This window comes from Canis lupus, chromosome 8 (assembly GCF_048164855.1).
Source record: "Canis lupus baileyi chromosome 8, mCanLup2.hap1, whole genome shotgun sequence".
NCBI lineage: Eukaryota > Metazoa > Chordata > Mammalia > Carnivora > Canidae > Canis > Canis lupus.
This window is the reverse complement of record NC_132845.1, coordinates 15671198-15697078: the sequence shown is the minus strand read 5'-3', so window position 1 is coordinate 15697078 and position 25881 is coordinate 15671198. Positions and strand designations below refer to the sequence as shown.

At 39.0% G+C, this 25881-nt stretch overlaps 1 protein-coding gene and 1 pseudogene across 5 annotated transcripts in view; one reads left to right on the top strand and one right to left on the bottom strand.

Annotated features, from left to right (window-relative positions):
• Positions 1–428: 428 nt before the first annotated feature.
• On the bottom strand, positions 429–25722 carry LOC140637871 (large ribosomal subunit protein uL30 pseudogene; annotated as a pseudogene).
• The window catches only part of COL24A1 (collagen type XXIV alpha 1 chain), a 387541-nt gene continuing 386526 nt past the window's right edge, over positions 24867–25881 (top strand). For 3 of the 5 annotated variants that reach the window (XM_072834343.1, XM_072834342.1, XM_072834338.1), the window contains exons 1-2: positions 24867–24985; positions 25438–25568. In XM_072834343.1, the coding sequence (XP_072690444.1) occupies positions 25513–25568 (56 nt within the window). In that variant the 5' untranslated portion in view covers positions 24867–24985; positions 25438–25512. Of the gene's footprint in view, positions 24986–25096; positions 25214–25437; positions 25569–25881 lie in introns of those variants that run through there. The other 2 variants (XM_072834341.1, XM_072834340.1) reach the window with 2 other exon arrangements.

The following is a 25881-nucleotide window of genomic DNA, read 5'->3' as shown; positions in this document are numbered from 1 at the left end:
TATTCCATTACATAGGTATGAAAAATAAAAAAATATATATAACTGAATTGATTATTGTCTTAGAGTATCTGGACTCTATGTAACTTCAAAGCTCTTTCTTCTTGCCCATGCCTTCCTGATGCCCAAATCCTGGATACCCTCTATTACATAATGGCCTCAGTTTGTTCATAATTTAGAGAACTGTGTCATGTTCTCTACGCTAACTAGAACTGTAGTATCTCAAAAAGTATTATGTGCTTTTGGTTGAAAGGCTTTGTGTTAAAATTTTTATTTTACTTCCAAAGGAGTATTTTTTTAAACACAAGTAAAATCAACTCCAGAAATGTGAACAAAAGCAATCAAATAAGAATGAATTTGAAGGATGCTTATTTACACTCCTCAGAAGTTGGTGTTTTGAAACATAATAAAGATCACTTTGTTACAACATCTTTCTCTTACCCCAGTTTTAATGTTTTCTCATACATAACACTTAAAAGTCCCAGCCAGAGACCCATAAAGCAATATTTTCCCCCAATGTAATGGTTTCCTGCACATAGAGTTCAAAACCCTGTCTCCTGGAAAACATTATAAGGAACTTCCACATTATTAGAATGTAACTCACACTCTTTAAAGATCAGTAACATTACTTAAACATAGCCCCATGTTTAAAACACCCCTTCCTGCAGTTGTCTTTCCATAGTTTATATCATTCGCCTCCAAAAAATTTATAAAGGAAAATGAAGTGTGAAGTTCCTGCACACAAACCATACATTTTAAACAAAATCCGACTAAAGATATTTTTAAAGTCTTGTTTCACAATGATATTTTAAAATGGAGGAGAAAAATGGCCCCCCTTGTGTTAGTTTCCTAAGGCTGCCATAACAAACTACCAAAAACTTTGTGTCATTAAACAACAGAAATTTATTCTTTTACAGTTCTGGAGCCTTAAAGTCCAAAATCAAATTGTCAACAGGACCATACTCCATGAAGGATTAGGGAAGAATTCTTTCTTTTCATGCCTCTTCTTAGCTTCTGGGGGTTGCCAGTGTCCTTGGCTTGTGGCTACATCATTCAGTGCCTGCATCTTCACACGATCTTCTTCCTTGTGTATCTGTGTCTCTGTGTCTGATAGTCCACTCCTTTCTCATATACTGGCATTAGTCACTGGCCTTAGGGACCAGTCTAATATGCTTTGTTGTAACTTGATTATATCTGCAAAGACTCTATTCCAAATAAGATCACATTCACAGACACTGGGAATTAGGACTTCAGCATAACTTTTGGAAGGACAACGATTCAGACAACTATAGTTATTGAGTAAATAAATATACCTATACATTACTTTAAGCATGAGAATAGCCTACAATTATTTGAAACTCTTTGCTTATACAAGAAATAATTTATTATTTTCTACTTGGTCTGAAGCCAGATTTTTGGTTACTAACCAAAGTAGTGTATTTATTGCTTCTGGTTAGCATTTATGAAGCTAATGGTTGGCATTTATAAACATTCTTAACAATTTATCTCCTTAAAAAGTATTTAATAACAACAATTATAATAATAACTACATATGAAGATCTTATTGTGACCAATACATGTATAACACCATTCATTTTTTAATATTTACAAGAATCCTCTGAAGTCCGTACAATTACTACCTGCATTTTACAGATGAGAAAACTGAGGCCCAGAGATGGTAAGTAGCTTGTCCATTGCCACACAGCTAAGTAGTAATTAATGAGACCAGTATTTAAATGTCAAAGTTGGTCAACATTGAATTTTTGTTTTCGGGTTTGTGTGTGTGTGTGTGTGTGTGTGTGTGTGTGTGTGTAACAAACAAGTAATTCATTCCACTATGTCAGGAAAGCACATGAAGGCAGTTTGGACTGAAGATGATGGAATGCCAACATATTTCCATTCTTTAGAGTGTCCTATGCCAAAGTAACTGGAACAGGTGCCTTTTTCCTGGTGTTCATTCAACAGCAAAGATTCGTCAAACACACTTTCCTTGGGTTAGGTACTGAGTTAGGTACCAAGAATTTATTTATTTATTTTTTAAAGTTTTATTTTTTAAATCTTTTTAAAAAAATTTTTTTACAGATTTTTTTGTTTATTTATTCATAGAGAGAGAGAGAGAGAGAGAGAGAGGCAGAGACACAGGCAGAGGGAGAAGCAGGCTCCATGCAGGGAGCCTGACACGGGATTTGATCCCGGGTCTCCAGGATCACACGGCAGGCTGCAGGCGGCACTAAACTGCTGCGCCACCAGGACTGCCTGGTACCAAGAATTTAAACAAAGTAAATGAAATACAGACTTTAAAGCAGTCTGTCATCTAATGGTCATCAATCTAGCTAAAGGATATTAAATCCTCATGAACTATTTTGACTTCTTCTGTACCACTCCGAGTAAACCATAGTACTTTCTGTTCATCTTCATGCAACCAAGTTTAGTTCAATTAATATGCATCCATATAGCACAAAGAGCAGAACCTGAGATAGTGAAAGACTGCTCCTAGTGGGGCGGGGGGAAAAGGGAAATAGAGAGTAAAATTGGTAAATTTGCAGCCCCAAAATATTCCTGCTGATGAGGCCCAGCATTTGACATGTTTATTTTTTTTTTTTTTAAGATTTTATTCATTTATTCATGAGAGACAGAGAGAGAGAGGCAGAGACACAGGCAGAGGGAGAAGCAGGCTCCATGCAGGGAGCCCCATGTGGGACTCGATCCTGGGTCTCCAGGATCACGCCCTGGGCTGAAGGCGGTGCTAAGCTGTTGAGTCAACCAGGCTGCCCAGATTTGACATGTTTAGAAGAGAAGCCAGAGGATACAAATCCCTGCGGGCCTGTGGTTCAAGGTTGCAGCCCCCTTAGCTGCCAGCCAGATATGATGAATGCCATAGACTGGATGTAGTGGGAAGCTGACCTGCAGTTATGCAGAAGTGGACACGGTATAATTCCTACTGGACAGTGGCTGCCCCTGAATGACTGCCAGGAGAATTTTACAGTCTAATCCCCAACTGCCCTTCATGCTACAGCTGGTAAAAACTGAAATGTCTAGTGGAATAGTGATGGCTCAGAGTTGTACGAGAGTGTTTTTTACTTTCATTCCTGCCTTAGCCCACAGGAACACCCAAATACATTCGTTGTTATTGCTCATGTTCTTCCAGTTGTGTCAGCACCTTTGTTTCATATTTGTGGTTGGTATATTGGAGGAGTTTTACTTCAGTGAGAACACATGTGTGTGGCACAGAGTTATATCTAGTCTCCAGTGGCTGAATGGTAATACTCATGCAGTGCAGAAGAAAAAGAGAGAAATAGTTTTATCACAATTAAATAGATGCTTTTTCCACCTCAAAGAAAAAATAAATCAAGTTTTTGACAAATCACTTTGGAAACAAATATTTCCCTTACTATAACTTTGGCTCTAGTTCTCAAATAACAGGAAAGAGTCCAAATCAATGCTATTTGTATTTCTTAAAATTTAAAGAGGATATTTGCTTTTTTAAATTTTTAAGTAGGCTCCACACCCAACATGGAGCCCAACACAGGGCTTGAACTTCCAACCTGAGATCAAGGCCTGAGCTAAAATCAAGAGTCAGATGCTTAATCAACTGACATACCCAGGTGACCCTAAAGAGGATATTTAAATGTAATATAATAGGAAAGAATAGTTTTGTGTATGTATAAATGGTGATCAACTTTAAGCGTAAGTATTAACAAAAGAATAACACTGTCTCTACCAGCATCTCTCATGCCTCCTACGCAACATGAACAAAACCCAAGTCATCTGGTTTGTCCTAAGCTTGCTTCTGATCTCAGATTTCTTATGGCAGTTAGTGGAGCCATCATTACCTATTCATTCAAGCCAGAAAGCAAAGTCATATTATACCTGAGGAGGACTTCTTCTGCATAAGAATGAATAACTGGCATAGGACTATTCTCCTGCCATAAACAACTGTAAATCTAAACAGAATGTACAAGGCAACTGTTTGCAGGCATTTAACCATAGGCAGCCACAAAAATAATCTCTGAGAGAAGGAAAGCTCTTAAGGTGAGCCTCACCTCACAAGGTGCCCTCTGTGGGGACGATTTTTGACTCTGACACAGTAAGCTGTGCTGGAAAACATTAGAGCTCCAGCCCAATCAGAATAGGGGAACTGAGTTAATATTTCATCAACATCCTAGCCATTTAGCTGAAATACCAGTAAGGCCATACCCTACAAGTAAGAAGCACACTCTAGAATAAAATCTACTTTAGATCCACTGTAACAAAACCTAAACTTCCAAACTCTCTCCCTACTAGAGATAAATATGGCTCAGTAACAGGAATGCGGAAAACACCATGGACATTCCACAGAATCATGCTAGCAAAGTATAAGACCACGGTTTACCCAAGTTCAAGTTGTTTAACAGTTAAACTACTTCTAGAACAAAAATCAAGACTCTTCAAAATAAGGTAACAAAATCCAGTGTCTCTGCAATGAATCATCTACAAAGTTTTATACGCAAACAAAAATTATGAGACATGAAAAGAAATCTCATAGTCAAGAAAAAAGCAGTTAATATGAACCAACTTCTAGAGTTCCCACATATTAATTTTAGCACAGACTTTAAAGTAGCCATAATAAATATGTTAAAAAGAATGAAAGAAAAATGTGTTCAAGTAAGTAAAGGAATGTAAGATCTTGATGAGGAAGTGGTGTCTTAGCAGAGTACAAAAAACTCTTTTTTATTTTAATTTATTTTATTTTATTTTTTTCCATTTGAAAGTAGTCATTTATTAACTGACCAGATTATAAAAATAATCATGGTAGATACCTTAGTTCATCCTTCTAATAAGCCTATTGATCTGGTCTTCCCTGTTGCCAGCATCTCCACCTTCTACAAAATGGGTGGCCTTTTTCTTCATTCCTCTGCGTGGAGAAGATAATTTGAAGGGCCATAAAAAGTTGTTCGCTTCTTTGAAACGTTTTCCAATAGTATAGATCTCCTGAATCAGATCCTCCATGCAGATGATGCCATATTTACCAAGAGACCGAGCAATCAATGTGTTATCTGTCAGGGCAATTCGCTTCTTGTTGATTTGCCATAACCACGCTTGTAGATCAGTTCATTCACTGACTTCAGGTCTGGGTACCTCCAAGCTATTTATGGTTCCACAATCCTTAGCATGCTAACTGAAGCCTTGTTGAGCTTAACAAAGGTGCCATTGAAGAAGATCTGGTGAAGGCGAAGAAGCTGCAACACCTTTCGAACCTTTGGGCTCACACCATTGATACCTCTGATCCTGATGACAAATCCCAACTTGGGTTCTGCAGGCACGTAGAAGTTGCTGGCTTTTCTCGCCATCCTCGCCATGCGAATCTCAGTTCTGTACATCTGCCTGTACTCCTTGTGGTAATGCTTAACTTTTTCATAGATAAGCTTCCTCCTTGCCTTTTGAAGCATCTTTTGGGCAAACTTTTTTCTCAGACACTTGATCTTCAACTCTGCGAAGTTCCTTTGCTTTTTCTTAAGGGTTTCTGGCACAGCAGGAACCTTCTTCTTCTCTTCTGCACCCTCCATGGTTCCAGCTGGAAAAAGAGCCAAAAAACTCTTTTTTAAAAAAGGAAATTCTAGAGTGGAAAATCCTAACTAAAATTAAAAATTCACCAGATGAGCTTAACAGCAAGCTGTAGATGGCAGAAGAAAAAAATCAAGGGCCTTGAGTTAAAATTCAGGTATTTTCTAAAGAACAGAGAGAAAAATTAAAGAAAAGTTAACAATGCCTCAGGACCCATGGAACAATATCAAATGGTTTAAGATATATGTAACAGAGTCCCTAAGACTGAGTATAAGAAGAAAACATATTTTAAGACATAATGACTGAAATGTTACTAACTTTGATTTTAAAAATTGATTTATTTCCAAGTAATAAGCAGTAATAAATAAAGGAAAAACACATTAAATTGATGAAAACCAAAGAAAGAGAAAATTTGGAAGTAGAAAGAGACATATTAATCACAGGAAAGTAATGATATAAATAATGACTATTATCAGAAGCAATAGGGGCCAGAAGATAATAGAATAATATCTTTAAATCTGAGAAAAAAACCCTGTCAACACAACTTTTGAAGGATTTCAGAAATAATATCCAAAAACTCTTATAATAAAGACTCGCATTATAAGACATGATAAAAGACGTTCTTCAGGCTACAGGGAAGTAATGCCATATGGAACTTCAATCTATAGTAATGAATGGAGAGCACTGGAAATGGTAAGTAAATGGGTAAATATAGAAATCACTTACCATTTAAATGGAAAATAACAACGTTGTACAGTGAGGTTGACAGCTTTGAAAAAGTAAAAGGAAGGGCAGGTAAAAGGAGTTATATTCTTATAAATTATTATATTTGTGACATGGGAAGTAGCAAATGGGAAGGGTGAAGAGTCTGGTATAAAGAGTGAAGTGGTAAAATATTGGACTACAAATAGCCTTTGATGAATTATACATGCATATGGTTAGTGCTAGAGCAACCACTTAAAAATTAAAAACAAAAAGTTACGGTAAAGAAGCCAATAGATGAAATAAGAGGAATACTTAAAACATATATATTTTTTAAAGATTTTATTTATTTATTCATTTATGAGAGACTCAGAGACAGAGGCAGAGACATAGGCAGAGGGAGAAGCAGCCTTCCCATGGGGAGCCTGATGTGGGACTGGATCCTAGGACCCAGGATCACAACCTGAGCTGAAGGCAGGCACTCAACCACTGAGCCACCCAGGTGTCCCAAAAACATATTTGATTAACCAAATAAAGGCAGGAAAAGAAAAACAGAGGAAAAATAATTTGAAGAGACAAATGGAAAGCAAATAATATGATGACAGATTATCCATAACAGTTTTATTTATAATAGTCCCAAGCTGAGGGATCCCTGGGTGGCGCAGCGGTTTAGTGCCTGCCTTTGGCCCGGGGCGCGATCCTGGAGACCCGGGATCGAATCCCACATCAGGCTCCCGGTGCATGGAGCCTGCTTCTCCCTCTGCCTGTGTCTCTGCCTCTCTCTCTCTCTCTCTCTCTGTGACTATCATAAATAAAAAAAAAAAAAAAAAAAAAAAAAATAGTCCCAAGCTGAAAATAACCCAAATGTCCATCAACAAGGGAATGGATAAATAGTTTATTTATACAATGGGATATACTCTGCAGCAGAAAGAACACCACACATGACAACATAAATGAGTCTTTATTTTTTTTTTAAGATTTTGTTTATTTATTTATGAGAGACAGAGAGAGGCAGAGACACAGGCAGAGGGAGAAGCAGGCTCCATGCACGGAGCCCGACGTGGGACTTGATCCTAGGTCTCCAGGATCACGCCCTGGGCTGAAGGCGGCACTACACTGCAGGGCCACCAGGACTTCCCATAAATGAGTCTTAAAAAACAACTGAATAGCAGTGTAACAAGAAGGTACATGGTTCCATTTACATGAAGTTTTAGAAAAGGTAAAACTAATTTATAGAAGTAGAAATAAAAACAATAGCTTCCTGGGGCAGAAATGGGGGAGGAGCTTGATGGCAGTGGGACATGAAAGAACTTTCTAGGGTGATGAAAACCTTCCATATCTTGTTTGGAGTGGTGATTTCACAGGTATATATACTTGTCAAAAAATCATCAAATGTAACATACCTATAGAATCTGTTCTCTTCTGCTTGGTAAGTGGCAAATACACGCATCTTGATCCCAGTCCAGTTTCTTTCTAGAATATCATATGGATTCTATATAACCACTTGCTGCTGATTTCCAGGTTTTTGTTTATTTTGTTTCTCAGTAGACATTATTATCTCATCGACTTTCATCAGGAAGAAAACTTCGAGGAATTACACAGTGATTGTTAGTACTAAAGAGTTACTAAAGTTTCCTTGTATTTCTGAATTTTCCCCAAGTAAAATTCCATGTGTTAGAATCATCTGGCTTATTTCTTTGCAAGGGAAATACTGGAGTGGTTTTTAAAATGAAGTTTCCTTCCTGGGAAAATAACTTTTTCTTTAAATAATGTAGGGAATTGGGGAAATTTATAAATTTTTAGAAATATGATTTCAAAGAGCTGTTTTATATTTTATTGCAATTGCTTTGGCTATTCTTAAGCAAACATTTGAAGATTCCTAGGAAATGCAACATGCCATATAGATATTTAAAAGTTGATTTTATTACATCACTTTTCTCCTAATCATATTGGGCTGATGATTTCATATTTGATTTGGAAAATTTCCTGGTTTATCCAAGTTTAGGTAATAATGTCTAGGCATTTGATATTAACCCTTTTTTTCTATAATTCACTTACTCATTGGGCTCTAATACTTTAAAATTCACATGCACATTTTCACACTTTATTTTATTTATTTATTTATTTATTTATTTATTTATTTATTTATTTATTTAAAAGATTTTATTTATTTATTTATGAGAGGCACAGAGAGAGAGGCAGAGACACGGGCAGAGGGAGAAGCAGCCTCCATACAGGGAGCCTGATGTGGGACTTGATCCCGGGCCTCCAGGATCACACCCTGGGCCAAAGGCGGTGCTAAACCGCTGAGCCACCCGGGCTGCCCACATTTTCACATTTTAATGGTTGAAAGATTTTTCATGGTAACATTGTCACAATTTTGTTTGGGAAAGCTTTTACTTGAAAGTCACATATTGAGCTATGTTGGGAAAATGTCAAAATTTAGTATGAAAAATAAAGCCTATTCTGATATATTTCTTAAGAGGTTGGACTAGGAAAAAGATTTGTTGAGAAACAGCTAGAGTAGGATACTGAGAAGGAATAGGTGAATAATTTCTAAAATACATTTGAATATAAAAAAAAATCCTTTGGAGAGGATGAACTAGGAAGCACAGCAAAAACAAGACATGTGACAGAGGAAAGGATGCTCTAAGACTATCACCTTTAAGTTCTTCCTTGTAAGTTCTGAAAAAGATTGTCATGAGAACATCTGTTACATTGGGGGAAAGAGTCAGATTTGTCATAAGGAAGAATCACATTTCTACTTTTTGGAGATAAATTCCAAGCACAAAATGTTATTTCCTTCGAAGTCCAATGCCATTTTCATCTCCTCCAATGGCCCCATCCCTTGGTGAGCTCTCCATCTTTTGAGCTCCTTAGTACTATACTGTCTGCAGCAGTCATATAACATGGAATGTGCTGGTTTTTACTGTATTTGTGATCATCTTTACAATCTTTGGAGAATAGTAGTGTGCCTTTGTACATTTGTATCCCTAGAATCTTAGACAGTGTTGACACAAAATAAGTCCTTCTCAGTGATGATGAGATGTTCTCAGCAGACTGTAACATGCCCTTCTGTTATCTTTCTGCCCAACAGTATAGCACTGAATATTTCACCATTAAAATGTAACAGTTCATCTACTCAGTATGATTCTCTTCTAAACTATAAGATTTTGAGGGCTGAGATTATGTTTTATTCACCTCCTTACTCAATATTTTGCATATCAGAAGAATCTAAGAAATAGTTGTTGGATGGAAGTATGAAAGAGGGAACTGAACCAGGAGGGGTAGACTTTAATCTTTATGACTAATTTGTTAAAAAAAAATATTGAGCAAATGACTTCGCAACTCTGTGTCTCATATATACATATGTATATATGTATCAAATCTAACTCTTTCATATAGGGGTATATATATATATATATATATATATATATATATATATACCTGATAATAATAAAAGGTCTCTTTCCATTCTAAAATTCTAGGATTTGGGATCCCTGGGTGGCGCAGCGGTTTAGCGCCTGCCTTTGGCTCAGGGCACGATCCTGGAGACCCAGGATCGAATCCCACGTTGGGCTCCAGGTGCATGGAGCCTGCTTCTCCCTCTGCCTGTGTCTCTGCCTCTCTCTCTCTGTGACTATTATAAATAAATAAAAATTTAAAAAAAATAAAATTCTAGGATTTGATGATGATGGTGATAGTTTAACACAGAAAGGTACTTTAGTTCAAAAATTGATTCAGTGAGCCAGATATCAGTTCTTAGCAATTCGTTTTCTCCTGCCTCCAAATCTCTCATCATCTGGAACTTTAAGGACCCAACACAAGTCAGCATGCTGAAGATTTGGGGGATGACATTATTTCATAAATAGCTCCTCATTAGGAGAAGATTGGAGACCCTAGACCCTGGAGAATAAGTGTGAAAAGGTGATTTATGCCCATAGCTCAACAAGTGAAGCAATCTATTTCAATTTTGAACCAAAGGCTAATTTTCCAAGCATTCTTGATCCTCTTCCTTTGCCCATTCAGGAGGAACATCAGTTGATTTGATGAGTTCTCTAAGTTGATGGGTATAGGAACCCTGTATATACTGCATACATTGTTGAATACTACGTGTCCACACTGTTATAAGCTCTTTATGTATTATAACTCATTTGACAGACAAGGAAACCAAGGAAAGATAGCTGAGTTTACACAGGATAGAGGCAGGATTCAAATCATCACTATCTGACCCTGAAAGGATATTACAATGGTGCAGGTTTTAGAGAAAACTCACTTTCTCAGAGGTGAGGATGGATGGAGGGACTGACAAAAAAATGAATAATGTAGGCTTTTAGACCAAAAAAAAAAAAAGACTTACTGCCTTCATTCCCAAATAGCTTTGCGTATGTGTAGACTATAGAGATGATTCCCAGACTGTTCGTATTTGTTTGGAAAGCCAGTTACCATTCCTCAGAGACCAGCAATGAGATTGCATTAACTGGTGATCTGAATTTCATCCAGGTCTGGTGGGTCCTGGGAGCAGACCTTGCCTGACAGAGTGCAGCTGTGCTGTCAGTCAGCAGGCTGGGGCAGGTGGGCCTCGTTAGGAGCTACAGAACCAATAAAGGACTCAAAGGCAAAGGTTGCTCTTTCCTTCCAGCCAGAAGATGGAATATTTATCAAGTAGCATTCTGGAGAAGTTTTACTCTGTTGCTTTCCACTTCCCCAGGGTAAACCTCATGATTTGGGACAGAGAACCAGTAATTCTGGCTTATGTAATTATTCATATTTCCTTTATTCATAATGCTTCCATATTCATAATTAATAACTGTAAATAAAACTGAAGCACACACAGTCTTCTTTTGACACAGGGGGAATTGTCTTCTAAGGAGCTGGCAAATTCTCTTACTCATCTTACTGGAACCAAAGTCTTTTGGCCAGTATGTCTGAGTCTTTCAGCAAGCATTATTTATAAGAGAATCACAGTTATTATTTTGGCTTATATTCTGAAATATTTGCAGCAGTTTCTGAGTGGGGATATGCCTAGCTCTTGATTTGAAAGACTAAAAAGTTTTCACGTATTTCTTCTTTTTCAATTAGTCCTGGAAACTTCAAATATTAAACAAGTAAAAGTCTCCCAGGGTTTTTTTTTTTTTTAAGATTTTATTTATTTATTAATGAGAGACATACAGAGAGAGGCAGAGACAGGCAGAGGGAGAAGCAGGTTCCATGCAGGGAGCCCAATGCGGGTCTCAATCCCAGGACTGACGGGTCACGCCCTAAGCCAAAGACAGGCACTAAACTACTGAGCCACCCAGGGATCCCCCTCCCAGGGTTTTATTAATTCACATTGTTTTCTGATGAAACAGTAGATTTTTCTAGTCATTAAAAAGTATATTCTTGGGGGCTCTGGGTGGCTCAGTCTGTTAAGCATCTGCCTTCAGCTCAGGTCATGATCTCGGGGTCCTGGGATTAAGCCCTGCTTTGGGCTCCCTGCTCAGAAGGGAGTCTGCTTGTCTTTTTACGCGCCCCCCCTCATGCTCTGTTTTTTCTCTCAAAAAAATAAAATCTTTTTTTTTTTTTTTTTTTTTAAAGTATACTCTTAACATGGAAACCAAATCCTCATCAGGGAATGAATCCCTCCTGTGACATCCAGGTAAGTGATTGTCCTGCTTCTGACAATGGTTCCAGTGGCTGCGAACTCACTTTCAACAAAAGGACTCCCCCCGCCCTCCTTTTTTGGACAACTCTAATTTTAAAAACATTCTTATATTGAGCTGAACTAGTATCCCTATAAATTTTACCTTCATGGATATTCTTTCTTGCTCCTCTTTGTGGGCTTCTCTTGCTCTGCCCAGCCCATAAATTTGGGTATTTCTCAGAAATCAATATGCTTTTAAAATTTTACTCACTGTCCTTGGACAATCTTGGTTTCAGGGTTTACCTACACTGTGATAAGTCTATCCCAAACTCAGATTTTGTGCTAAGCTCCAGGCTAATATATTTAACCACCAATGAGGCATATTCACCTGGCTACCTTACAGGTACTGCATATTCAATTTAAATAAAACTGGTTGTATCTTTCCCTCGACTCCTGAGTTTGGTGTAAAGCTACCATCCACCCATTCTCCTAAGAAACTGGGAAATCATCTTGCATTTCTCCTATTCACAGCCCATTAGTCAGTCATCTAGCCTTTTTGATATTGCCCTTTTAAAAATCTCATGTATGTCTCTTCCTCCTCAATTCCATTACCAAAGGTCTTCATGGTTTCTTAACTGATAATAAGAGCTTCTGTACTGTTACCCTGCTTCAGGCTTCCCCCCCTTCAATCTTTCTTCTCCAGAGTGAACCACCTAAATTTAAATCTCTTGGTACTATCTGCTCAAAATTCTTAAATAATTTCATCTTGTGAGAGGATAATCTTAAATGCATTTGATGGCATTGAGATCCTGTGGATACACCCATTAGGATGGCTATTTATAACATATAAAAAACTACAGTTCAACAAACTAACAATCCAATTTTTAAAATGAGCGAAGACTTAAATAGGCATTTCTCCAAAGAAGATATACAAATGGCAAATAAGCCCATGAAAAGGTCATCAACATCACTAATCATTAGGGAAATGAAAAACCACAGTAAGTTACCATTTCACACCCATTAACATAGCTACTTTATTTAAGAAGAAAGAAAAAAAGAAAGAAAGAGAACACGAGTTTTGGCAGGGCTGTGAAGGAACTGCAACTCTTGTGCACTCCTGGTAGAAATATAAAATGGTGTAGCTGCTATGGAACATAGTATGGAGGTTCCTTTAAAAATTAAAAATGGAATTACCATACGACCCAGCAATCCCATTGCTAGATATGTACCCAAAACAAGTGAAATTGAGATTTAAACAGATATTTGAACTACCCATGTTTATAGTGGCATTATTCACAATAGTTATAAGGTGGAAGCACCCCCAGTGGCCCTCAATGAATAAATGGGATAAATGGATAAACAAAATGTGGTGTATATATACATAAGTCAGACTTTAAAAAGGGGAGAATTCTGACCATACTACAACATTGCTGAACCTTGAAAACATTATGCTGAATGAAATAAGCCAGTCACAAAAGGACAAATATTGTATGATTCCACTTATATGAGGTACTTAAATTGGGTAATTTAAAAATTACCTACCTCACGTCATTTCTAACTCCTAATCAAATCTAGAGTGACTAACCATCACACTGGTTTACCTGGGTCTGAGGGGTTTCCCAGGATTTGGGACTCTAAGTGCTCAAAGTGGGAAAGTCTGAGGTAAATTGGGAAACGTTGGTCACCCCACTCAAATCCCAATGATATAGCATTTCCAAATTTCATCAGCATTCTCAAATGTCTTCGATGACCTCATTTAAGTATTTGAAAACTTAAACTTGGAAATTGCTAACATCAGAACTTAAGATGTCCTGTAAGATGTCTATGCCGGTTCATATCTATTTATTAATTAACATCCCTCGAGTAATTATATATTGTTTGGCTTGTTATCATCTAAAACATATTTCTCTCTTTTCTCCATAAGAGAATCATAAAAATCTAGTCAAATGCCTTGCCAAGATCCAGATACACTGGATTGATAGGTGTTCCTTTGATCCAAGTTTTGCCAATCTGTCCAAAAAGGAAATTAGATAAGTCCGTCAGATCTTGTCGTTTGTGAACTCATACTGGCTTCACATGGTCACAGCTTGTGTGTGTACAGTGCAGGCACACACACACCCACGTCTGAGCAGTCCTTTAACTGAGCAGCGTTAACCCCTCTGGAACCTTCTCTTGGATCAACGTTGATTCATTTATAAAGAAATATTATATTCCAACCCTGTACACACATGACCACAGATTTCCCAGATTTTCAAGAATATTGAAACCAATAAAGAGAACAAAGGATTTTCTTCTCCTGACTATACTAGATTCAGTAGCCAGTATTAAGCTGTCTACATTACTGAAATATCTTTCATAGCATGAAAGACATGGACTCTGGCCTGCTAATACCTGGTGAACTAACTGGCTAAGCAGTCTAAAACAAACACTCGAGGGTTCATAGGAATAGGTTTTTTTTACATGTAAACTAGCTATGTGAATACACATTCATTCATAGGGATATCAATATAGGGCTCAAGTAGTGGCAAGTCATCGACATTAAACCAGTAATTGCGGGATCCCTGGGTGGCGCAGCAGTTTGGCGCCTGCCTTTGGCCCAGGGCGCGATCCTGGAGACCCGGGATCAAATCCCACGTCGGACTCCCGGTGCATGGAGCCTGCTTCTCCCTCTGCCTATGTCTCTGCCACCCCACCCTCCTCTGTGTGACTATCATAAATAAATTAAAAAAAAATTTAAACCAGTAATTGCTACCATTTGGAGAGGTTTGGAGGCAAATGCATCTATCGCAGTTTGAACTGATAGCTTAAGTAATCTCATCATTTGTTTTGTTTTATTTCCAAGTGAAAACAGGGCTGTTTCTGGCTGTTCTGGGCTTGTACATGCCACTAGGGAAGAGAAGCTCTTCTCCCTGTGAGAGGGTACTTTGTTTCCCGTCTTCAATGAAAGCTTCATAGGAGTTGAAAATAAGAAGCAAAATGAAGTAAAATGCTAATCAATCAACCAAGTCATTACCTAATAATACTAAAAATAAAAATAATGTTACTACTGTTATCACAATAATCAGAAATAGTATTATTACTGTTATTATCATTATCATCAGCAGGACCTGTATTCCTGATGTGACTCTGCTACTCATTAACTCTGTGACTGTAGCTTTGTCTTCAAGCCTGTTTCATGATTTGTAAAATTGGGATAAACAGGGATCCCTGGGTGGCTCAGTGGTTTAGCGCCTGCCTTTGGCCCAGAGCATGATCCTGAAGTCCTGGGAATCAAGTTCCACGTCGGGCTCCCTGAATGGGTCCTGCTTCTACCTCTGCCTGTGTCTCTGCCTCTCTCTCTCTGTCTGTCTCTCATGAATAAATAAATAAAATCTTAAAAAAAATTGGGGTAAACAATACCTGGACTGCAGACCTCAAAGGTGTTTGGGAGGCTGTTTCATTTCTTGGGCATGTGCTATGCACCAGAGCCTGGCACCTTACATAGGATTATTTCATTTATTATTTTTTAAAGATTTATTTATTTATTTGAGAGAGTGAGAGAGAACAGTAAGCAGACTTCCTGCTGAGCGAGCTGCCCATGAGGCACTTGATCCCTCAAGCCTGAGATCATGAGCTGAGATCATGACCTGAGCTGAAATCAAGAGGCAGATGGTTAACCAACTGAGCCACCCAGATGCCTTGGGACTATTTTATTTAATCTTCACAGCACCCTTGTGAGCATGAATAGCAGTATAACCCTAACTTTGCCAACAGGGAAGCTGAAGGTGAGAGAAATTAAGTAATCTACCTTAGATCTCATGCTTCTGAGTGGCAGAGCTAGGATTTGATCTCATATTGGGTTAAGCCTATTCTACTGTATCATGGATTTATTCCAGCTATAAGCTGTAGACCTGCCTGTAGAAATGTAGGTACATAAAAGGGGCATTGATTTTCTCTTCCAGAGTGGGAGGGGGAGGTTTTATACATTCCTGTGGATTTCCTTAAAAACCTATATGATTTCACTGATTTCTTAAGCCAAAAGTAACAGTCAGCAGAGTCTTTCAGAAGGATCACATAACAAAGGTAATGTTTATATAATATTAAAACCATCACCCATTATTTACATAAATATGCTTAATATCACAATGAGTTTAAGAGAAGCATTTCACACAAAGCAGATATTCATTCATGACATTCAAAAGCTACTTAACTTTCATATAATGGAAACAATCCTTTATGCAATCTGGTCTGTGAGTTTAAAAATCCTTCCTTTCATATTCCTTCTTTTATAAAATGCTGATCTGGGGAAAAAAATTCATCTTTGCTACTGTAGTCCAACACTATTTCTCTTGCACTTTTTTTAAGCCAAAGATTTTTAGGAAGAACATCCATCTCTCCTAGAATTAGTCTGCTTGCTTACCCTTGAAGGCACTTTCTAATTCTTTCCATTTCTTATATTTCCTAAATATTTTCTATCCACATTTAGTATTTCTTTGGCCAAAGTAATGCCCCATACTTTTGGGCTGGCACTAATGGAATTCTAAATACTTTCCCCTTGAATATATATTCCAAAATATATTGTTCTTGTCCTAGGTTACAGATATTTTGTTAAAACACACATTGGATATAGTGGTTATGGGGGTGGGGAAATGAAGAAAAACTAAATGCTTTCTGAGAAGAAAATGATAAGTGATTATAGTGGGCAGATACTATTCTAAATACATAATTTTAAGAAAATTTAAGCATCAAAGTGGTTTTGCAATTCTTTTCGTTTTATTCAGTATCAACACAACTATTCTATTGATTTAAAGATCTTTTAGAACTGTTATAGAGTCTTTAAACGTGGCTAAAATTTCCTCTGAGGAATTTTAAAAGAGAGAAAATGTAAAATAGGAAATTTTCTCTGAGGAGAGAAATAATTTGTATGTTATCCAAATAAAGCCTTCTAGTCAATTTACTTCCTAAACTGAACTGTGGAAATATGAGCTAAACAGATAGACTTAAAGAGAAAGAACTGAGTCTTGAGTCTTCTCTGTCTCTCTTTGTCTCTGTCTCTCTACTCTGTCTCTCTCAGCAGGTGCACCGGAAAAGAATTTTGATTTAATATTTGTGTGCAAAGGCTAAACAAAATAGAAGGGAAATTACGTGATTCATTCATATGGTCAGTATAAGCCCTAATGTTTGCTTGAATAAAATGGGAGACATGCACTATATCATAGTAAATGTTAAAGTCTAAGAATTGTAGGTCAGGAAAAATAATTTTAGAAGGTGCAATTCAAAGGGTAAATTTAGAAAACTTCATCTTGGAATTCTCACCAATCTGAAACCTTTGAGACTTTGGTATAAATAAAAGTGTGACTATGTTGGAGATCTTATTTTAGAGCACAAGAGGGTCACATGTAATTGTTTGGATTCATTTTCTCTATTGGATGAGAGCCAATGGAATCAAGAGTGATTATATTGAGTCCTGCTATTAATCATACACTCTTCTTTTCAGGGCTTCTGGGAAATAACTGTGGCAGACAGATAGGGCTGACACACAAAGATCAGAAATGGGAGAGTCTTTCCAACCAAAGATATAGATGAGTCTCAGAGAGAGTCATGCTTGACCAAGTGAGCCAGCCAGGCATCCCCAATGATATATTTTTTTGATTAAACAAATAACATTAACATTCGTGTGCCGTTATGATTCTATGTACCATAATTATGTTAACATAGCTTCAAAATGTTGCTTAAAAATTATTTTACTTATGTACATCTAGAACGATATCATACTCTAATTTTTTTAAAAAAGATTTTATTTATTTATTCATGAGAGATACACACAGAGAGGCAGAGACATAGGCAGAGGGAGGAGAAACAGGCTCCATGCAGGGAGCCCCATGTGGGACTCAATTCCAGGACTCTGGGATCACGCCCTGAGCCTAAGGCAGATGTTCAACAACTGCCACCCAGGCGTCCCATCACACTCTAATTAAAAGATATAACATTAAGCTTTTTTCCCCACCAACTTTTAGACTAGAATTTTATACTACTAGAAATGAGGGAATTGCCAGAGGAGATTAAGGAAAAGTAAATCTGAGTAGAAATTTCTTTCACTACTGAAATACCTATTATTTCCATAAAATAACTCCATTATAGCAGTTCAATAAAGGAATTTGGGTGAAGATACACTAAAAGGTTTATAAAATATCTATCTCTATAGCAAATTCCCCCTCAGTCTGTGTCCTATCTCCACCATGCTACCACATCTGGTATCAGGAGTACATTGTCTGTAGCGATGAATTTTTAATGGGAGAAGAGAGGGGAGAATCTTTAAGGTTTCAAAGATATACTCGGAATTACCAGTTTTAATTTAACTTTAAATATACATTTGAAAACTAATGGGCCCTCTGGTAACACTGCAGATTTTGGAAATCATTCAGAAAGGGTTTAAAATAGAAATGCTGATAGATCATGAACTTCAGTGGAATGAATGGTGTCACTGAAACACTTTGCTTCATAGGCATGAGGCCCATTGTAATGAATACCCCTGTGGCTATTTTTTAATTTCATTCAAACTTTACCCACAACACACACACACACACACACACACACACACACAATTGTTTGAATGGCATGGCAGACTAAAATAAACTAATAGAGCACTTAGTGGAACATACTGTACATATGTAACCCTTTTATTTTATCTTGTCTGGTATTTGGACTCAGATTATCCTAGCCCATTGGTTAGGACCTTAACACTGATTAAGGTTCCTTGCCAGAGAAAAGTGAGTTGCATTTAAATCAATTGGTAGCCTCCATTTAGTTCACTTCACAAATGAATATAGAATCTGTGCTAAATGGCTAGAACAGGGCAGCCCTGGTGGCTCAGCGGTTTAGCGCCGCCTTCAGCCTAGGGCCTGATCCTGGAGACCCCTGCAGGGAGCCTGCTTCTCCTTCTGCCTGTGTCTCTGCCCCTTTCTCTCTCTCTCTCTCTCTGTGTCTCTCATGAATAAATAAATAAAATCTTAAAAAAAAAATGGCTAGAACAGTGAGACATTACACAGAAGGAATGAAAAACAGGCAACTGGGATGGTAGAGACAAGTAATTAATAGACAATGGGCTTATCTTAGTTCTTGACTTCCATGTTTTATCTGAGCAGATAAGCTAGGCAATAGTATGTGCGAAGTGATCAAACTAGTCCTGTTCAAAGGGAATGTAGTCGGGTGGGATTGGAATGGTGAACTCTGTATTATGCACAATGTGTCAAGATTGTCTGTGTTTCTGTCTGGTTTCAGATCTAGTCCCAATAAACATGTTACACTTCCTATTAACCTCAGAATAAAACTCTCTTCCAGCACCACATGGTCCAAAGCATGTCAAAGACCATGGGCATCCATATGAAAGAAAAACACATTATGGAGACCTCACTAGCTCCTGGACCAGCAAACCAAGAAAGGAACATCATTCTACCAACTGTTTTAGATGCACATTTGAGTTAATTCACAAGTCTAAGAATAAAGGAAGAGAAGAAAAGAAGAAAGATTCTAGCATAAACAGACTTGGGAAGGAAAAAGTGGCAGCAGAGAAAATTGAAAAAGTTTGCATAATAAAAGACAGGAAATTCAAATTGGATCAGAACTGAAAAAATTTCCTCACCATCCAAGCTAATAATTTTCATCTGTTTCTGTAGTGAGGAGGGATTGAAATATTTTATCATTTGCAATACATTGTATATAAACATGCCTTAGTTAGCTATTTGACAAGTGTATATAGTTCTGTTCCCAAAGTGAATATTAAGTCATTTTTGTGAATCTTTTTTGTCATCTTCTCAAAGGCTCTGGTGAAAGAACTCTTCCAGCTATCGGCCTGCCTCCCCCCCACCCCCCCCGCCCCGCCAATTACTGTAACCAGAGTAAGTATCCCTTATTACTTTAATGAACTCTGTGTCTCTAACTTGGGTGCATTATGTATTAAACACAAAATAAAATCTAAATTTCTAGGACCCATATCTTAAAATGAGTAAAGTTTAAACATGTATCTCTCAAATATCAGTGAAGGTTCTCCATGATCTTTCCATCCTCATCTCTATATTATAGTTTTTCCAACTGCATGCCCGTAATCACGATGCTAGGACTTTTTATACCTCCATGCTGTTGCCTATGCTGCCTCCTCCACCTGGATTGGCTTGAATTTTCATGTCTACTTGGCAAACACCTATTCATTTTTAAAGACCCAAACCTCACATGCTCCCAATCACTCTTGCGAGAATTGGGTATTATCTCCTTTGTGCCCCAACTGCTCCATGTCACCAGTTGGTTATTCTTACTTCTTTCCATCATCTATACCAGTTGGTTTTTATTAGATCCCGTTCCTAGCAGGTAATAAGCTCTTTGAAAGGAATAATTATGCCACATATCTTCATAACCCCAGGTCTTAGGACACTGCCTAATACACAGTTGGTATGACACTCTTTATTTAGTTATTCAATCATTCAGTAAATATGTAAACATGGAATTTTGGTTAAGCCACAATGATTCTGCCTAGATCCATGTGAACAAGAGTACTTACTCATTAAGAGATTTTACAGGCAGTCAATAAGCATTGTACTTGATGACTAAGTCAAGAATGGGTTGACATGTTAGCATATCACTAGTCTATCTGTATCACAATTACTTGCAGTACTTTTAACAATGACTTGTTAAAAATGTAGATTCAAGTCCCACCTTAGACAGGCTCAGTCAGAATCTAGAGGCATAAAACTCGGGAATCTGTAATTGTAAAAAGCAACTCATGTACCATATTCTTACAATAAAGTAAGCTAGAGAATAGAAAATGTTAAGAAAGTCCTAAGAAAATATATCTACAGGACTGTATTGTATTGAACAATCCATGTGTAAGAGGGTCCACACAGTTCAAACCCATGATGTTCAAAGGTCAATTGTAGTTAAATTGTCTCAGATCACAAAACTGGTAGTCAAGATGTAAACTCACGTAGACTGACTGGGTAAAATTGATGCTGTCAATAATTCCACCCTTCCTTCCTAACTCACTCTAACCCTCTGTGTTGTTCAAGGTTCCACTGTAATCTTTTTCTGCCTTAATCTCCTCTTCTGTAGAATGGAAGTGATAAACAGTACCTACTCAATAGGATTCATTAAGGGGATAAAATGAGTTAATATATCAAAAATACTTAACACTCATGCATAGTAAATATGATTTACAGTATTTACTGTATTATAATTTTTTGAATTCCTATACTATTATTTAATAATGCTACATATTTTTGGTTCTCTTTTATCTTTTTTAAGATTTTATTTATTAGAGAGAAAGAGAGAGAGAGAGAGCACGATCCAGGAGGAGAGGCAGAGGGAGAGGGAGAAGCAGACACCCCACTGAGCAGGCCGCCCAACATGGGGCTCAAGGCCAGGACCCTGGAGATCATGACCTGAGCTGAAGGCAGAGGCCTAACTGGCTGAGCCACCCAGGCACCCTGGTTCTATCTCTTTTAATTCTGCATTGTCTCCCCCCACTTTCTATAACCTAAGTTTAGATCCTTGTCTCTCTGTTTTCCATTTCTATATTCACTTCTTTGAAAATAGACTCTGCTGTTAAAGCCTCAAATACCACTTTATGCAGATAATGAAGAAATCTAAAACTTTAGCTCTGGCCTTTCTCTTGAAATCTAGCTTTCAACTCCAAAAGATCTTGGATGGGCCCAATAGAATTTCCTACCAATATCTGAAGCTAAATATGTCTCAAACTGAATTAGTTGTATTCCCTTTGACATTGGCCAATGGCATAATTTTTCAGTCATTTGGACTTGAAATTTCATTCTCCCTTCCCAATGTAACCAGTTATCAGACCTTTTTAATTTTTTATTTATTTATTTATTTATTTATTTATTTATTTATTTATGATAGTCACAGAGAGAGAGAGAGGCAGAGACACAGGCAGAGGGAGAAGCAGGCTCCATGCCCCAGGAGCCCGACCTGGGATTCGATCCCGGGTCTCCAGGATCGTGCCCTGGGCCAAAGGCAGGTGCCAAACCGCTGCGCCACCCAGGGATCCCTTTTTTATTTCTTTTAATAATGATTCCCTTATTTAGCTTTTCTATCATTTCTTCCATAGTTCAAAACACTAGCATATTTTAACACTTCCATTTAACTTATCCTCCAACCTTCTCGCTTTTCAATCTTGGCTCTGGTACTGATCAGTCTTCTTAAAATGGGAATTTGGAACATAATCATTTATCAGTTTGAAATTCTTTAATTTGTTTCCTATTGCCCATAGATTAAATCTTAAATGGTAAAATGGAAACTCCACGAAGGGAATTTTCATGCATTTTGTTCACCAATGTAACTCAAGTGCCTAGAATACCAAATAATAAGTGTTTATTGAATGAATGAATGAACCCTTATCCTGGCATTCAGACTTCCATACTTTGTCCTCAATCTTTCTTCCAATGCACAAACTTCTAATCCAACCAATGAATCTATTTCTTTCTTTCTGAATATAATTAAGATATCCTCCTCTTACCCATTGTGAATCTCCTGTTATCCATTTCCAGAAAGAGGAATGTTCTACTTATGTAAACCCTCTTCACTTTTCAAGGCCCAACTAAGTAAGTCCCAAGGTCTCTGGTTAATCTGTCTTGATCAATTTGAGCTATGTGAATCTCCACCATCCTAAATAGTCTATAGCATTTAAACCTTACATTATTTAAAATTTTTTTCCTTACATTATTTTTTACTAGGCAAATGCTTCTGCTCCCACAAACAAATGTACTCTATATGACACTATGTGGATCCTTTAGGATCTTCTGCATTACAAGAGCTCTATTAACTATAACTAGCAACTATTCTCTTCTTATAGTCAAAGAACCTGAGATACATTTTATTAAGTATTTCCATTTCATACAGCACTCAAATATTCACTCAATATTATGAATAGAAAAAAAAATGGTTTTAATCCTTGATGAAAATGAAGACAAAGATTAGGTGAGTTACTGATTAATTCTTATCTATTCTTTCCACCAAACCAAATTACTTTTTTTTAGTTGAGTAGTAATCTGCAGAAAAACTGTAGTTTAAGGCTATTTAAGAATGACTGTCTTCCCTCAGCCTTGGATTTCTAGAAGGATTCCAGAAAGCTGTGGCTATTTGTTACAAAAATCAGGGGGTGGGAGGGATTTTACAGTGGTTAGGCCTGGCACGTTGCACCTTAGACTAAGTGATCTAAGTTAACATTACCAGTAATAAGATATAACAACATTATATATAACCAATATAATGCCCTAAGAAAGAAACAACATCACTTCAGTAGTATTTATGCCCAAAATAGGTAACCTGAACCTGATCATGAGAATACATCAGACAAATCCAAATTGAGAGACCTTCTACCAAATGACTAATTCAAAAGGGTGGAAGTCATGAAAGACAAAAGAATACAGGAACTCCACAGATGGGAGGAAACTAAGGAGATACAACAGATTAATCTGTTAATTTTTTTTTAAGATTTTATTTATTCACGAGACACAGAGAGAGAGAGAGAGAGAGAGAGAGAGAGAGGCAGAGACACAGGCAGAGGGAGAAGCAGGCTTCATGCAGGGAGCCTGATGCAGGACTGGATCCCGGGACTCCAGGATCACACCCTAGGCCAAAGGCAGGTGCTAAACTGCTGAGCCACCCAGGGATCCCCAATCTCTCTGTTAATTAATGAACAGAGTATAAGATCCTGACTTAAATACTAGACCAGACAAAAGACATTTTAGAAAACTGACAAAATTTGAATAAGAGCTATAGATTAGTCAATGGTATTGTATTAGTGTTAATTTTTTGGCTTTGATCATTGTATTGCTGTTAGGTAGATATCACTATTAGAAGTCTGTGCAAGATATACAGGAACTCTGTACTAGTTTTTTGACTTTTATGTAAATCTAAAATCATTTCAAAATAAAAAGTTGAAAAATTGAAGGAAGGGAAGGTGAATTAAATCCTATGTTCTTGGAGGAAAAAAACAATTCCCCTATTTTTTGGGGAAATAATTCCTAAAATTCCAAGGGTTGCATCAACCGTTTCTATTTATCAATATAGTTGCTTTAACTTTTATAATGTGTGTGTAATGTGGGATGCTTTTCAACATGTGGAAGGATCATTAGCTGTGGATGGCACACAGAATAGGCCAGGAAAACTTGGTGGAGAAATGATATTCAATGGTATACAACAGTCACTGGTTAAATAGACACGCTAAGTAGTATTTTAAGTGCTGAAAATACAGCAAGAGTAAGAGAACAGATCCCTGGCCTCCTGGAATTTCCTTACTCTTATTAATAAACAGATAAAATCAGATGGTTAATATTTTTTTCCCCAGGACTTGGAAGGTGGCCTTGTCAGGCTGTGAAAAAGCTGCGCAGGGCTGGAGGCTTATGTCAAAAAAGAAATTTATTTCAAAAATGAGAGAAGACATTCATTCAAACTGGAAAGATCCGTGGTCTGTTAGCATGCTCTAGATGCATAGACGCAGATCATTAATCCGTATTTGTAAGCTGGAGAAGAGGAGAAAGCAGAAAAGTGGATCACAGGAGAGAAAAATCGGCAGAAGAGCAGTACAGGGGGGCAGACGGGAGGAAAGGTAGAAAGGAGGACCGTCGCAGTCCCTCTAGAAGGTGACCTAGGCCACAAGCATCAGTGCAAAAAGTAAAAAGCAAGAAGGTCGAGAATGAAGGGCTCCGCGGAGTGTGATTTCAGACCGTGTGTGCGAAGGCAACAGAGAAAAAGCTCAGGGATGGGAGACGTGCAAGAGGAAAAGATCATATTGGGGACTGCAGGAAAGGGGACACGAAGGACGGGTGGCAGTCACCGACGCGCTCGGGGACGCCGAGGGAGGGTGGCGTGGGAAGCGGGCGCGCCCGGGGCGCGGGGGGCCCAGGGGCCGGGGGCGCGGGAACCCCGCGCGGGCTGGGGGTAGGTTGCGGGGCGGAGGGGGAGGTGTGCGCTGTGTTTGGTGATGTCATTGCAAGTCAGTGAGCGGTGAAATTTAACACCGGCCGGATTTGCTGGGCTCCTCTTCTTCCCGGGGAAGCGGCCGGCGGCAGTCCGCGCTGAGCGCCTGCGGTGGCCACCGGCCCCCTCGCAGCCGCTCGACTGCCGAAGTGGGTGTGTGCGCTTGTCCGACAAATGTTCCGGCGCGGGTGGCTTCCAAGGCCTCCCCCCCGCCATCCCCCTCCCCCCATCTCCTTCCCTCCCCCCACCCTCCTCTCCTCCCAGGCCCACAGCAGAGGACTCCACTGGAGTCACAGAGTCGCCTTTGAACCGCAAGTGAACTCGAGGGCTGCGCTCGCGGCGGAGCTCCAGCTGCTGCCGGCGCCCCGCCGCCCGCCCGAGGTCTTGCTCCCCGCCCGCCCTCCCAGGGGAGCCCCCCGCCCCCGCCCGGGCTCGCCCGCTCCCGAGCCAGGGAGCTAGGAAGCCTAGCTGACCGGTCTACCCTTTGGGTGCTATTTCTTTCCCCTTCCCATTTCCCTCCTCCCTTTTTGTTGTGGTTGCGATTTCGGAGCATCGTTTTCATGTGACTTTTTTTTTTTTTTTTTTTTTCCCTCTTTCATGGCCAGTACCTGCACCCTTAGCAGATCGGAGTTGCCTTCTGTTTTCCGTTAGCGCTTCGCTGCAGGGACAAATGCATACAAATGCATTTAGGAGCCCACAGGACAAGGCGTGGAAAGGTCTCCCACACGGCACAAACGTAAGTAGCCCGGTCGCCCCGAGGCCAGGGTCAGCCCACCCCTCCCCGACCTCGGGCCCCGCTGCGCGCCCGGGAGATCCGCGCGCCCTGGCGCTTCTGGAGTTGGGAGCCGGCGGGCGGCCGTGGCATCCGCCTCCTGCCTCCTCAGTTTGTAAAATACCGTGTTGGAAGGGACGCGTCCTGCCAGCGGATCTCTCCGAAGGTTTATGCTAACGAGGTCCTGCGGCTGCGGAGGGACGGCTCGCTGGCGCGCGTCCCGGGGCGGGCAGCGGCGGCTCCCGGGGCTCCAGCCGCGCCGCCCGCGAGCCCTCCG